Source organism: Thermobia domestica, chromosome 8 (genome assembly GCF_964235325.1).
Source record: "Thermobia domestica chromosome 8, izTheDome1.hap1.1, whole genome shotgun sequence".
Classification (NCBI taxonomy): Eukaryota; Metazoa; Arthropoda; class Insecta; order Zygentoma; family Lepismatidae; genus Thermobia; species Thermobia domestica.
The window spans coordinates 32,583,257-32,600,269 of NC_137461.1; the positions used below are offsets into that span (position 1 = coordinate 32,583,257).

At 33.8% G+C, this 17,013-nt stretch overlaps 1 protein-coding gene across 1 annotated transcript in view; it reads left to right on the forward strand.

Annotated features, from left to right (window-relative positions):
* Positions 1-361: 361 nt before the first annotated feature.
* Positions 362-17,013, forward strand: part of LOC145692830 (fatty acid synthase-like) — a 69,949-nt gene continuing 53,297 nt past the window's right edge. The window contains exons 1-6 of the mRNA XM_081768328.1: positions 362-571; positions 5,646-5,823; positions 7,568-7,720; positions 10,457-10,633; positions 13,374-13,574; positions 16,147-16,385. Coding sequence (XP_081624454.1) covers positions 5,667-5,823; positions 7,568-7,720; positions 10,457-10,633; positions 13,374-13,574; positions 16,147-16,385 — 927 coding nt within the window. The 5' untranslated portion in view covers positions 362-571; positions 5,646-5,666. The remainder of the gene's footprint in view (positions 572-5,645; positions 5,824-7,567; positions 7,721-10,456; positions 10,634-13,373; positions 13,575-16,146; positions 16,386-17,013) is intronic.

Below are 17,013 nucleotides of genomic sequence, written 5' to 3' on the forward strand. Positions count from 1 at the left end.
ATTGATTACCTCACGTGTCGTATAAGATTCACACATAAAAATGTAGATACATACCAGTTGCTTGTTAAAGTCAAGTAAATGTACAGAACACAATGCAACTATCGGAGACAATTTAATATGTATGATTTCCGGTAGGACTGTAATTCAATGTCAAATCTTCTCATCGTATGACAATGAGGGCATTGCCGAGTATTGTTTCAAGAAATATTCGTGGGAAAAACTGCAGAAATACATTAATGAAGAGGATTGATTGGCCGTTGCAACTGGACACTTATCGCATGGTTCCTTCGTAAACTTCCTGGTGGCAAAGGTTTATATAAAACAACACACTCGTTTGCTTTTGGTTCAGTGGCGAGGAAATTTCTGTTCTCCTTCGTCACCACCGTGTCTATCTCTGAATTCTAGTTTTATTTTTTAGATCTTCAAACAAAACAAAAGGACTTATGATTTTCTAAATTTGCTTCAGTGTTTGTGTACCTCACTTTTATTTCCAAAAAATCGAGAACAAAAGTTTTCCAGTGTTGTTGCTACTAATTTGAAATTCAACACATCGTCCTGAGATTTTTTCGAGGTAAGTATATTTCAGGAAATAATTTCTTACTTTCATTTGGAAATTAATGCTAAATATTTCTGAAATTTGTACTTACTGCATGTTCAGGACAAGCCCTAGAAAATTTTCCGCCCTGTGTAATGGTATCATTTGCGACCCACCCCCTTCTCCAGAAAGAACAAATCTTAAAAGCTACGATGTTAAGTTTGCTACCCCATTATGCACAATGAATGGGAGGGAAAGAGCACTCGCACTCAGAAGGACCTAAACATTATCGGAACTAATAAAATCCCATTGTCTGTCTTTTTTTCTTTAAATAATAATCTATTATGTTAGTGAAACATATAATAAAATAAATATGCGTGTAGAGAAAATATGGCAATCCTTTTTATAGAATTGAATATTGAGATTCAATCTCAATATATCAGTTTGAAATTCCAGTAAAACTAGCTCTTTTATTCTTATTCCTCCTACGTCTGTTAAAAGATTTAAAAGACCTTCGTTTCCACCTTCAGTGATAAGGAACTTGTTTGTGACAAAGACAGGACTAGCTTTCATATCAGAACTGTGATAAATAAGTGAAACAGGTTTACGAGAATTAAGTTCTTGTATTGACAACAATCAAGCAATTCATGCTGGGATTCGTTTGATCATTTACTTTAGCACTGTCCATGTGACTTTAAACTAATGCGATCTAAACCTGATTTATGAATGTAGTATTCAAATAGAAGGTCAGCTTTGTAAATTTAACTACCATCATCATGAAGTGTGTTTCCAACAAGAGACACTTGTTTTAAATAATGTAGTCATGAGAGATTTTGTCACCTTTTGAAACTTACCGTCCCGTTCAATGCACGTGCTGCATATATGGTAGAGACGGGCTGCGCATATTTCATACAAGGAATATTAAAGAAATATTTGGAGAACTATTATATATCAGGGGTGGATCCAGGTGGACGATCGGGGCTATCCCCCCAGAATAGGATATTTTGTATTTTAAAAATACAGTGAAACCTGTCTATGTTGGCCACCATCGGTTCCATTGAAAAGTGGCCAACTTACAGAAAATAAGTGTGATTGGTGTGTTTTTAGAATAGGGTTTCTAGTGTTTCTTGATTGTATAATTTTAATAAGCAACGGCACAACGGATACTTTTAAATAATTTATATAGAGTAATAATAACAATACCAGTACTAGAAAAATTACTACAATATATTTAATTCGTTTCTCTTCCTGAAAACTAGTCTGGTACACTGAATTATTCGGATTGAAAACACAATAACACAAACAACCATAAAATCGAAACGTATGTACGCAGTTTATTGAAATTGATACTGTAGCACACCGAGTTATCCCGACTGAAAATAGGAAAAGCAAAATTATAAGTTGAACAATTTATATGCAGCTTATATGACTTTTTTCTTCGACAGTGACAAATATTTTCTGTAGATACCTTTTGGAAAATAGCAAACCAGTTATTAATAACAAATTTACTCATGATGGTTCATTCTAGACGTATATATTTTATTCTTTTTGGCACATATGCACATTCTAATTTCGTAGTTAACTACCTTTTGTTAATGAGCTACAAGTGCTTCCCTTGGAGTGAAAGATGTTTTGAGAAAATCTTAAGGAAATTCATATCTCAAAACCTCCGCTACCTTTCAACAAGCTGCCAGGTTGCCAATAGATAACAATTGAGATGATTAGCTTTAACCTTGAGAATTTTCCGGAATTACTAAAGCTCGCCACTGATGAAAGGAGCCGATATAGCTAATGGTTTTACCAGAACAGACAAGGTAAACAAATACGTACAACCATTTCCTGAATTCTTGTACGTGCTTTTCCTTATTGACATCTTCCTTCACCTCCCTTTGTCAGGGTAGTGTTCTTGCCATTGACCTCCAAGAACAAATCGGGCGAATCTATGCTTCTCTGTCTTTAGTAACAAATACAAAACATTTGTCTCTCATATGGAAATACGAAAGAGTTCAGAAAAATAACAAAATGTATTTTGCGTGACCAAGATACGCAGGTAAATTAATCATTATCATAATAACATAAACATTGCTTCAATGCGGCCAACTTCCAAGGTAGACAGGTGGCTAACTTAGAGAGTAATAAGCAACGAATGTCTTATAGGAAAATGCAGGTTCAAGACAAACCAGGCCAAGATAATCAGGTGGCCAACTTAGAGAGGTGGCCAATTTGACAGTTACTGTAAAGTCTATCCTAAGAATGTTCACCTTTGCATTATAAATGTAAAATAAAACCTATTGACTTCGAACGACCGCCCCCTCCAAACATTCAGCCTGGATTCGCCCCTGTTATATATATAATAAGACTAAAAAACATTTGTTGTTTCTCCAAGTCTGGCTTATCTTTAAATTTCCTCTAAACTAGCGACATCTTTTGGCATCTGGTAGGAAATAGTGTAGTTAGCGACATCGTTAGCCAGGTTGTGAACTATTAAGAATCTTCCGTGACTGGCAGATTGAAGCTTTTATACTTAATAGATATTAAGAATACGTATCTAATTATGTTTGCGTAGATGTTTCCGCAACACATCATCCTTCGATGTTTTGAGGTTTGCTTATTAGTATGACTGACAGACTTTGCTATTACAATAAGAATTCAACTAAAAGTGGTTTATCCCTTCTTACCGCTAGTGGGGTGTAACGGCAGGGAGGTTTCTTTCTGATTCCGTATTTTGAGTGCTTGCAGCAACTTAGTTTTTAGTCCATTGATTTATAGCGAGATGTTATCTTCTCGTTTCTTTGACTTGATTAGGTTTTTAATAGGTTGATTTATTTTGTATCTTTTTCAACTCTGGTTAAAAGATATTTCGAGTTTCTTTTTTTTTTTTTTTTCAAAAGAACTTTCTGAGAATTGAAAGAACCTTATTCTGTAATCCAACTGTATTCAAAAAAAGAAAAAAAGTGTTTTGAAAGACAAAAGTCATGGTGATTGGAACAAAGCTGTCCGTGTCAACTATAGAAGTGAGAGGGAAGGAAATAGAACAAGTGGCTAGTTTCCGATATCTGGTTAGAACTATTAGTAATGATATGAAATGTGAATGTGAAATAAAAGTAAGGATAGGGATGGTGGTAGAAGCCTTTAGGAGCAAGAAAATACTATTTTGTGAGACCTTGAATAACGATTTGAGAAAAAGACTCCTAAAATGCTTCGTGCGGAGTGTTTCACTGTATGAGTTGGAAACATGGACATTGCACAAATGTGATGGGAAACGACTGGGAATTGTGAATGCAGAGAAGAATGGAAAGACTTAGCTGGATCGGGCGGAAAACGAATGAGAAGATGTTAGAAAAGGTGTGGGAGAAAATAGAACAATTTTAGATATATTAAGAGGCTTAATCACTGCGAAATTAAAATTTTACAGTAATTATGTGATATCTTCAAATAGGTAAAAGCTAATCGAAATGTGGAACAAGAGAGCACTAAATATTATTTTGCATGAGGTATCGTTATCACGAGTCACCTAGTAGCTTTCCGGTTGCAGCCATTTAGAAACGTGAAAATAAGTGCAAATTATCTAAATAGCTGGAAATCAAAAGCAAATAAGTGAGTCGTGATAACTGTATCACATATAAAATAATACTGTCTTGCAAGTGGGACTGTATTATGAGGGACGTGTTAGAGGGTATGGTGCAGGAAAGAGAGGGATATCAAAACAGAAAATCGTATGTGAAGGCGAAGAGGTTAACGGAGGACCGTGGAGTACTGAAGCTTCTCAGCTGCGGCAAGTGACCTGCGAATAATGGCAGAATACATATGATGACTGAGGGATGAGCAAAATTATATAACACTAAACTTACTTTTCATGAACTAGGGGACATTTAAACTAGGTCTGAAGGGTAATTTCATAGAAGGCTATATGAGACGTGGATCTACTGATTAACGTGGAATCCGAACCACATTAGCTCCCACCGATAACCGACACTGGGAAAGTATACGGAATAGAAATCAATTATCGGAAAGTCGAAACTCATGAGGGGAAAACGCACCCTTACGGGTCAGAGTAGAGCAAAGGGAACTTGAAGAAGTCGAGAATTTCAAGTATCTGGGAAATATTTTGACGAGAGACGCTTACAGCACCAAAGAGATTAAATAATAGCCATAGCCAAAGAAGTATTCAACAAGAAAAGACCACTCTTAAAAAGCAGGCTCAATATTGGACTTAGGAGGAAGTTGGTAAAGTGCTATATATGGATCATTGGACTGTATGATGCGTCTACTTAAATAATCTGTTTTATTACTAAAGTCATAGATGTCACATATAAGTGTCGCAGTTCTATCAACATTTTTGTATTGCAATGGTCTTCTAAAAAGCATTGCCTCATCCATTTTTATTTATAATTCTCGAGTTTCACTGTCTTTTTGATTCACATTTAAGCATGAGTTCAGTCTCGTGTAGCCTCAGTGTTGAATAGGAATTTAAAAACTCTATATAGCCTCAATGTTGAATAGAAATGTAAAAAATCTGTATAGCCTCAATGTTAAATAGGAATGAAAAATCTATATAGCTTAGATGTTGAATAGGAATGTAAAGGAGCTCTATATAGCCTCGATGTTAATAGGAATGTAAAAAATCTATATAGCCTCAATGTTGAATAAGAATGTAAAACGACCCTATATAGCCTCAATTTTGAATAGGAATGTAAAAAGCTCTATGTAGCCTCGGTGTTGAATAGGAATGTAAAAAAACTCAAAGTAATACAATCCAATTCAATATAGTTCGTAATGCATCACTGTTCAATCAATTAAAACATATATACCTAATCGTTTACATAATGATACACTTTCTGATTATGGAGAGCTATAAAATTATACTTCAGATTTCAACTTCGGTGTAATCTGAATTACAGGGAAATACTGGTAGTTAAATAACGTACTTTTTACTTTAAAATTTTCTAGATATAATCGTTATACTTACTAAAGAAAAAAGCAAAAGCACATACTAGGAATATGTAAGAACAAATTTACAGTTACATTATTAAGTATAAGTTGCATGATGGAGTCTAGTAGCTTTAACTAAAATAAATTATTTCTATATTTCGCTCATTTTTAATTTTAGATTTCCGCAGCCACCTCCAGAATGTCACGACTTGAAGACTACGGCATTGATCCAGAAGACATTGTTATCTCTGGTTTATCAGGCCGCTTCCCTGAGTGCGATGATGTTCACGAATTCAGAGATAAATTATTTGCCAAAATCGATCTCACAACAGACGATGATAGACGTTGGAGAACAGGTAAGGAACCAAGATTAAGGGTCTTAAGCTAGGGTTACCAGATTTTTATTAATGAGTCAGGAGGTGCTTTTCAACTTCAGTTGCAGAGCATACGGATTTTGCTTTAATACTACCTCGTAAAATCCAGCGACTTTTCTCCAGAAATGGGAATGTCTGGTAATCTTATCTTAGGTGACTTATTTTGGAATCACTTATGGGCAAATGAAGTTTATAAAGTAATCTATTATGTTCATACTGAAATTTTTGCTTCTTGTGAGCATGATCGTTTATCTTAGACTCGTTAATGAAACATTAAATTAACTTGTTTTTCTCCTTTAATCTTACCGTTAAGTTTCTCATTGGCTAACCAACAAGTCAAATAAATGAAAGACATAATCGTTTGACATTCCTCTAGCAGCACAGACCCCCAGTAACAGACGGTGGGCCAGCCAACTACCAATATTAGACTCTATATTGTAATTCGCCGCTTTGTCGAGCATTTTCCAACCAACTTGATTATTATCGTTGGTTCTACATCGTAATTGATTGCTTAGCCGAGGATTTGCCAACCAACTCAATTGCCACATTGGCTTCACATTGTAATTGCCGCTTTATCGAACATTTGCCAACAAAGTCAATTGCCAGCGTGGCCCTGTATTGTAATTGGCCGCTTAGCCGAGAATTTGCTAACCAACTCAATTGCCAACCTTAATCCTGTATTTTAATTGCCATTTTGACGAGAATTTGCCAACCAACTCAATTACCAAAGTGGCCCTTGTCGAAAGAAGACAAAATCGTCGTTGTGAATGCAAGCAGTGCCGGATTTACATATAAGCTACACAAACTATAGCTTAGGGCTCCACGCTCTTGGGGGCCCCAAAAATTCAAAGAAAAACTTGAATACACGTTTCCAAAATATAAGAAAAACAATAAATAAAGTAAAATCTACATATAGCAACAGTGCTTCGTTTGTGTAGGCCCCTATAATGTAAGTCATGGGGCCCCTTCTGCTAGCGTGCTTCCTAAAATATCACTAGTTTCTTCATTTCTGTATATAGGGTCTTACGTTCATCTGGACACATAAAGTGCCCCATTATCTTCAGTATATTAGGGCCCCACCAAACCTAAATCCAGCTCTGAATGCAAGGTAGAAATTGTTGGAAAAATGACGTGTAATTGTTAGTTGGCCAACAAACGCTACGTTAGGCCAACGTATTTTTCAACTTTATGATTACAATTAACAATTCCTAACTATGCCGACAATTACTTTACATAAGGCCTACCAATATATATATATATATATATATATATATATATATATTATTAGCTACAGTTGTTAATAAAAACTAGCTATTAAAAAACAAATGGTCATTACCCTACAGCGCAAGATGGTCATTAACTACCCCTAGTAAACACAATTAAATTAGTTCTTGTGTTTATGGTCTATAATATTCATGATATTAATAAAATTGAATCAGTATTTGTTAAAACAGCGTCAGTCAGTATTTTAAAGATTTTAATTTCTTTTGCTTTCTGGAGTCTGTACGGATGCGACTATTATTTAGCGTTGAAAGAACTTTGAAAGACAACTTTTACGAATAAGTAAAACACTTTGTGTTTCTTACTCAACACCGTTGTATTAACTTATTGGATGCACGAATGACATGATAAATATATCCTATCAACTTCGAAATAATGACAAATCTTTATCATAATGGTACAGAAGCACAGTTAACTCAAATTATTTTATTGTATTTTTTTGCAGCAAATCCTGAGATTCCACAACGAACTGGAAAGATGAAAGACATCGGAAAATTTGATTATACATTTTTCGGCGTTAATCAAAAGCAAGCAGATGTGATGGATCCTCAGTGTCGTATAGGATTAGAAACAACTTTCGAAGCTATGGTGGATGCAGGTATATTCATTGTATTACAATTGGCTTATTATTGAATAGAATAAAATGAAACTTGTAGTTTTATGTTCCACGAATATGCTCTGTAGGCAAAGGGAGACGGATGATTAATGAGAGTGAATGATTATAAAAGAATCAGTGGAATGGTCACGTGGGAGGAAACGTCAGAATCACGAGAAGACTCACGGATACGATGTTGTCAACCACAAACACATATGGCCTGGGTTCAAACCAAGGACACCTCACACTAGAGGTTAGCGCTCCACCGTGTCCTTTGATAATGAATGTTTGTGATATGTCATGACAAGTAATGAACACAAAATTCTGTTCTAGTGAGTAAAGTAATATAGGAGCCTAAGAGAAACCAATCTACACGGACAAAACTTAAGTGTTTGCTTTTATGATTTTTTTTTTCCCTTGTGAATCTCAGAAAACATAAAACGCAATGCTTTCACTATATGATCTTTTGCAAAAGTACCACCATAGTTATGCCAAACATTAATCGCCTTAGAGCTGACGAGAGGAAGAATATAAATAAACTTATGTTCGTATATTTAGAACACAATCTAGTGTGAGGTTATTGAAAAGAACAAGTTCAAGTTTCATTATGTAATATATAATAAATTTCTGTCAATATCCCTCTTGTTCAGGCTCCAAAAATCCCGGTGATTGGAAATACGAGTCTGGCTCCTAAATAATTTAAACCCAAAATAAAATTATATAGAGCCATGTATGAATTGTATTATTATGGTGCCTAGGTTTCAGTACCGGCGCCTAGGTCACAAGAAAAAATTTCGAGCACTTATCTTGTTTGTGATGCTCTTTCGGCAGCCTAACCATCTGTCTGCCTTTATTCGCTAAAGCTTCCTTCAGCTTCAAACCACCGCGGTGACCACGAAAATATTTCTCTTGTAGAAATATGAAAAAAGTAAAGAGCTATATAATACGATTCTTATATAATAGCATTATGATATAATAGCATTACATTATGATACAATAGAGCTATATAATAGCATTATGATAAAAATAGTTATGGAAATGGTGTGGGCTGACGAACCGCTAATATGTACAGAATAGCAGAAAAGTGTAAGAATGTAACAGAATACGGATTTTTTGAAAAAGGATTGCTTTTAAGGAATTCGGAGCTTTTTGGTGAAGAAAGTGCATTTGTAGCCGTAGTAACATAGCATGGAGGTTCACGACAAATCTTCAAAATAAAGAAAAGATATAATATGGTGACCTAGATATTGTAATCTGCCCGTGACTTAATTTGAACTGATATAATACTTAGACTCCCAATGTTTTTGGTGTAATATAATAATAAAGTAATCCTGCTTAAGTGTACAAAGTATTTAAAATATTTATAATAATAGAACATTACAAATGACCTTTAATGCATTTTAAACTAGAAAACAAGTCTTATTAACATGTAACGTTTATATACAATAAACATATTACTTATTTTGCAGCTTTTTCTTTCACTATTCCACTAAATTTACTTGTAATTTGCAGTAAGAAACTGCAATACGAAAAGATTCCCTGAAGCTTCCAATGCAACTCACAGAAGGATATTGAATTATAACGTCACGCCAAAACGCCTGTTTTTGTTGTTGTGTCGCAAAAGCAGCTCATTTTTTGCATTGTTTGAAGCTTTATATATCCGTAACGAAGAAATATGTTTTCTGAAACTTTCGGTATGTGGTATATTAAAGACTAGTTCTAACGCTGATGTTTTTAAATTACAACCTTTGGTCGAAAAGAAAATGTCCATTAATGGTGATCCATTGAGTAGTTCTTAAGATGAACTTCTCCGTGGCTAAGCGGTTAGCGTACGCGCCTTTGGCGCAGGAGACCCTGGTTCGATTCCCGGCCGGAGCTCATGTGGTTCGGATTCCACGTTAATCAGTAGTTCCACGTCTCATATAGCCTCGCTGCTGAAAGGGACGCTAAACTAAAAAATCAACTCAATCAATCAACTAGTTCTTAAGATTCACTGTGTTCTGGATGGACACGTGGTGTAAATATTTGTAAAAGATTTTTGGTAAACTAAGCTCCTGAAAATTAAAATTAAGTGTTCCCCAGTTATACGTATCTTTCATTTGTTTCATGATAAACATTTTTTAAGTAACAGTTATGAATTTTCATCTGTAAAGACAATTAGCAGGCAAAAAAATATGTAAATTTAACTAAATTATAGATATCTATAGAAAATAAAATCTGTGGTTCATTATGACAATTTGTGGTTTTCTTTCTTCAATTTAAATTAAAATTGGATGAAACAAGCTTGTTTTAAATTTACGAAGAAAAGGAGAAAGAAATGAATATCGAGAATATCGGAGCATGATAAATATGTCACAAACATAACAATTAAAAGAGATTTAGTAAAGTTAAATTTATATACACCTAAAGAGACTTTCCATTTCTTGCCGTCCGACAAAAAACAATTAAATTTGTTGCTGCTTACATAACAAACATCAGTTATCATTCGTAATAAACTGCCACATTGCACAGACCACTCGTTAGAACACGAACTCATGATGTCAGCATGTGTAGCTTTAGTCTTGCCATGTAAAAAAAAAAAAAAAAAAAAAAAAAAAAAACAGTCAGTGCCACCTACATATCTCCAAGACTTCATTAATGTTTCCTCACCTGGTATTCTTTTCTTTAAAGTGGTTAAACTTTAAACGTATAGCACTAATTAAATTCTTTAAGTCTTATCCTTTCACTTCTCGTTATCAGGTATAAATCCTTGGACAATTCGAAGATCGAAAACTGGTGTCTACATAGGAACTTGCATGAATGAATGTGAATACTTCTACCTCGAAACATCCAAAGACAAATTCAACAAGTACATCATGTCTGGTGTAAGCAGAGCTATGATAGCCAATAGAGTTTCATATTTCTTTGACCTTACAGGTAAGGATATTTTTTTTTTCAATCTGGTTTTCCATTATTTAATCTCACTTAGCTATTGTTTTAATTTTTAAAAGTTGCAAACTAATTACACATTATATACTTTTACTGCGACAGTTTTATTGGTGTAAATATACAGGGTGGTACAAAAATGTGTCACAGTATTTTCGAAACAGATTACTCACATCTAAATAAGAAAAAAAGTTCATATAGATCTGTAGTCAAAAGTTTTGTAGTTATAGAGAAGTAGGTGGTTAGTGACCAAATACTTCCAAACAACCTGTCTAAAAATGATTGTGCAAGTACCGGAGGTTCTGAAAGATGGATATATGGATAGTTCACATACTAGTTCCTCAGTGATATCTTGACCCGACTACGATCGGTTCTATAGTAGTGGAACTATGGACCTTTAAAGCATATTTTTACACGTTTTCGGCACTTTATAACTACGGAACTATAAACTTCCGACCACAGGTCCATATGAACTTTCTTTCCTATTTTGATGTCAGGAATTAATTCCCAAAATAATGCGACAAATTTTTGTAACACCCTATATAATATAAAGTTAATTTTACTTTTCCACATTTAACGAAAATTTAATATTATCCCGGTAAATAATATTATGTATCTAATGGTATCTAAATCCACATTTAAAGGAAATCACATTAGTAAATTTTCTACATTTTATCGAAAAAAATTGAGGAAGAAACATCATTAGTGATGAATAAAAGGTATTGATATACAACGATCACGAAACGATATATTCCGAAGATATTATAATATTTTGTTTATGGAAAAGAAAAGAAGTATTCTTTATACGTGCGTTTATTTTAATGTTCGTGTTTAAATGTATTAATTTAATATGTTTTTAAGAGTCCTCTACAAGCAATGACCTAGCTGAATTTATTCATAGTTATGTTAATCTTCTTAGCTCAAAAATTTTAATGTTAGCAATTCTTCTTCCTCATATTTTTGTTAGTTTCTCTATTTCTTTAAACGTTTGATCATTTTTGTTCTGTATTTCTCAGTCTTCAGAAGGGGAAAACACTGATAATATATTTTTAAATGAAAGTTGGTTTGATTTATTGGTTTGTCATTTACAAGCTATTTTAAACAGATGTTTTCTGTATTCATTTAAATACAATTTTCTAAGCTTTTAAAATGAGCACTCCCTTAAAATCACTCAGATCTACTTTTTTAAAAATACAAAGTATGTTAAAATATTAAGATTTCATCTTACTGGAATTCTTTTCTATGACCGCGTCTTTGGCGTGGGAGACTCGGGTTCGATTCCCGGCGGGAGCTTATGCGGTTCGACTTCCATGTTAATCAGTGGGTCCACGTTTCGTATAGCCTCGCTGCTGAAAGGAACGCTAAACTAAAAATCAATCAATCAATCTTTTCTATGATGTATACTTCCATCCTTCCCCCCCAAATAAAACTCTTCTTCTGTTTATTTACTTATTTTCATCATAAATACCAACTCTGGCTTCTTTGAATGAACGCGTAATAAAGATTCTTATTTTGTTTAAAAAGAAAAAAAAAACGTTAAATTCACAAATTCAGTAGACAAGCTGTTGGTAGAATCAGCGAAACAGTTCCTGAAATCGAAATAAGTAAATAAACATGACATTAATATGCCTCATTCTCGTTACCGACATTATCCACACAGTAAATGTACATGTTCGTATATCTCGTTCCGACTAAAATTAGAGTCTTTGTATAAATTTAAAATAAAGTTAGAAAAAACTATGAATTTATGACCTTAAAAAACTGTTAAAATATGACCCTGAATCTGATTTTTTCCTGGTCTCATTTTACTTCTAGAAGCAAATAAAACAGTTTATAAATATAAACAAAGAAGTAATAATTTACACCCAATTGAAACTTGGAATTTTAAGAATCTTACGTTAGCTGGTTTATATGTTTCGTAATAAACATTCTTTTAAAGTAACAATCATGGATTTTCATCTGTAAAGACAATTGGGAGGAAAAAATATTTAAAATATAACTAAATTATAGATATCTATAGAAAATACAATCTGTGGTTCATTATGACAAATACAAGGTCTCTAATTTAAATTAAAATTGGATGAAACAAACTTGTTTTAAATTTACGAAGAAAAAGAGAAAGAAATGAATATCGAGAATATCCGAGCACAATAATTAAAAGAGGTTTAGTCAAGTTAGTCAAAATACACATAAAGAGGCCTTTCATTTCTTTGCAATACTACCAAAATATAACAAACTTGATGCATAAGTACTACATCAGTGCGCATTCCGTCATCTTACTCTATAGAAATTAGCTCAATTGAGAATATTTTTCATGTAAGCAGAGCAATATGGCTTCTCTTTGAGATTACATCAGCACACATTCCACCATCTTGTTCTCTGAAAATTAATTCAACTCTGTGTTAAAACGTTGAGAATATTTTTCATGTAAACAGATTAGTCCGGGTTCTTATGACTCTCAAAATCTGTTTCACCTGCGTTACGCTAATAGAGACCACTCCTTGTTGTCCATTCTCTCTTGTATAATGTAACATTAATTAAAAGTTTTGCTAAGAACTTTTATTGGAAGGATTTTGGAAAGTTTATTACTATTTTATTTCTTTCTTTGTTGTACAATATTTTTTTAAATAACTTTTGCTTCATTTGTCAAGACTGCACTTGTTGGTATTGACTTTTGCTTTGTTTGTCAAGATTCCAGTTATAACTGTTAAGTTTTTCTTTGTTTGTCAAGGTCCCAGTTACGTTGTGGATACTGCCTGCTCGTCAAGTATGTTCGCTCTCGAACAAGCCTATAGAGCTATCAAAGAAGGATGTATTGATGCTGCTGTAGTCTCTGGTACCAATCTGTGTCTGCATCCTGTTACCTCAATGCATTTCTATCGTTTGGGTGTTTTAACCAATGAAGGAGAATGTAGACCTTTCGATGTTGATGGTAAGAAATAAATCAAAATTATTAAAAATACATAGTTAATTTTGTCAAATTTATAATACAATGTACGTAGAAAATTAACCTACTTTTAACCATATCTTCACTTTTTACGCACTGAAGATGCAAAAAATAATGAATCAAGTCTTAGCTCGCTATATGTGGATGAATATAGTCTTTCCAATATTTAGGCTAAACGAATGTCAACTTTGATCATGAAGATAAATTATTGGGACACAGGAAGAAGATTTCTTGGACACAGAATTGATTTTACAAATACCGCCATAGTAACAAAATGCGGCAATTTTTGGGACAGAACAATAAGGAAAGCCATAACTATCTCATGGTCACGGGAAAGGAACAGTCTCAATAGAAATAATGGATTTCCACTCAGCAACTCAGCTCTATCTGGTTGGTCTTTTCGTGAACAAGAAACAAACATTCAACAAAGTTATTTCTCGTAGTCACAACAGTAGTCAATCTGGAGCTAGCTTCTCTCAGCTAATCAGAAGCCAGCATTTTCCTCAGCCAATCACGGGCCCCCATTCTAAGCTCTGCCCCTACCTATACAACTAAGGTCTCCGATCTCTTCATTATAATTCCTGAAGATGAATGCGATGTCTGCATCCGAAACGTAGGATATCAATACCTTCATCTGGCTGATAGCCCGGGTAGACTTATTACAATCCCTGAAGATGAATACGGTGTCTGCATTCGAAACGTAGGATGTTAATACCTTCATCTGGCTGATAACCCGAGAAGAGTTACTAATATTTCTAATGTTTCTGAGGAGAGAATTGGACGATGAAGATTTTACAACTGTACTGTATAGCGTACATGCCTAAGGTACGGGAAAACCGGGTCTGATTCTTGGTAAGAGATCAGATCAGGGTTGGGATCCCAACTTCGGCTGTAGGTACGCATCTCATAGAACTTAGGTGTTGAAAGGAACTCCAAACCAACAAACCAACCAACTGTACTGTAAATATTGATAATATCCAGACGAGTGATCTTTATGAATGTACATTCGTTAATTTTATAAAATAAATCTCGATAGCATTACATCAATTCTTACAATGCAGATTTGTAAGTTTGTCTCTCTCCCTCTCTCTCATCATTCCAAAACCTTCGAAACAAACTCATTCTATCTTAGTGATCAAGGACGGTAATAGTCAGCCGAAATATTGAAGAAATCACGTCTTTTCATACACAAAGTATTTAGTGGGATAAAATTGTTTCAGTAGTTTACTTTTGTGATTTTGTAAAGGCAAAAAGTGAAGAAAATAAATAACATGCAAATAATTTGTAATGCAAAAACTTTATTTATAAATATCTTTTTTTATGATTTCGACTACATTTATGAGAAATCTTCGAAATACTTCGTGGTTACTTGGTCATAACCATAGAATACAAACCATCCTTTTACTGTGTTTTTTAGTAACATATTAAAAGAATGTTAAATTCTCTTACTTGTATGGAGTTTTATGACACAGTTAGCAAAAAACTATCTGGATTTAAAATGGTATTTAAGATATGCATATCGCTTCACCTATTGTAGTTTTCTATGCTGAAAACGTATTTTGTCAAAATTGAGATTTTTGTCTATTCTAAAACGTCTTTTGTTCAAGAGTTGAGTAACGGGCTTACGTACGGACGAACGTACTAACATTACAACTTTACAACCAACTAGCGTGATTCTAATAACATTACAATCTTATAAGGTCCACTGATGTGATATTAATAATATTGAAATTTTACAAGGCTCACTAGCGTGATTCTAATAACATTACAATCTTATAAGTCCCACTAGTCTGATCCTAATAACATTACAATCTTATAAGGCCCACAAGCGTGATTCTAATAACATTACAATCTCATAAGGCTCACTAGCGTGATTCTAATAACATTACAATCTTATAAGGCTCACTAGCGTGATTCTAATAACATTACAATCTTATAAGGTCCACTGATGTGATATTAATAACATTGCAATCTTATAAGGCTCACTAGCGTGATTCTAATAACATTACAATCTTATAAGGGCCACTAGCGTGATTCTAATAACATTACAATCTTATAAGGCCCACTAGCGTGATTCTAATAACATTACAATCTTACAATCTTATATACACTGATGTGATATTAATAACATTGCAATTTTATAATGCTCACTAGTGTGATAACATTACAATCATAAGACCCACTAGCGTGATCTATAAATATCCTCATAATTGTCATAGATTCTTCAATATCTAGTTGTTAATACGGAAATTAAATTATTCTGACAATAAAATAGGTTTCTTTGCCATAAAAGTCAGTCCATATACTTTGGTATATTATTTTCTCACTTTCTACTTAAGACTTCCGAATTTTGAATGCTGAAGACAAATCTTAACCAAAAAAAAAAAAAAAAAAGTTATACAACCACTTTAGCATTTTAACGTAAGGTTTCCTTAACTTATAATGTTTCTCTTCTTCATTGGAATATTGCTCAATTAGTTTCACAGATATCATTTAATTATGTTTTGAATGGGTTCTGGTTTAAAAAAAAAAAAATCATACTTTTGTTTTCTTTCAGCTTCGGGTTACATTCGAAGTGAAGCTGTAGTTACAGTGTTTCTACAGAAGGCAAAAGACGCAAAAAGAATTTACTCCAAAATAATCCATGCCAAGACTAACAGTGATGGTTTCAAACCTCAAGGTGTCACTTTCCCATCATCTAAGTTGCAACAATTACTGCTGGAGGAGGTTTACAAAGAATGTGGAGTAGATCCTTCGTCATTGGGATTTCTTGAGGCTCATGCTACTGGAACAAAAGTACGTTTTTAAGTTCAAGTTTCATGATACATTAAGTAAAAATTAAGTTCGTATTGAGATTCAATAACATACTTTTTTTTTAAGTTTCGATATCGTGTTCAGTTCGTTTCTAATATCCTGAAGAAGATTCGTACTGCGGATTTTTAATTGAGCAGCACATGTCTTAAAAGTTTGTAGTATGTTTACTTTGATGAAGGGGCAATAAAATATATGAAACAATTGCTTGAAACATTAGTAACTAGCTTGAAACACTTCCACGATATAAAAAGTGCAAAACTTTTGTTCTTTATTTGGACGGGTATAAATGAGCTTAGTGGAAGGTTAAATGAGTATATTGGAGAATATAAGAAGAATTCGTGGAATAATTAATTTGTTACTAATGGAAAATGAAAATGAAATGAAATGAAATCTTTAAGTTTTAAGTCCCACGGTTATGCCGGCTAAGCTAAAGAAAACGGTGATAATGAGAAATGAATGAATTGGTAGAATGAAGAAAGGAGAAGGAAACAGGAAAACTCCGAGAAAACCCATGTACACGGTATTTGTCTACCACAAAGCTCACTTGGCGCGAGGGGATCGAACCTAGGACTACAGGCACAAGAGGTGAACGCTCTACCACTGAGTCATC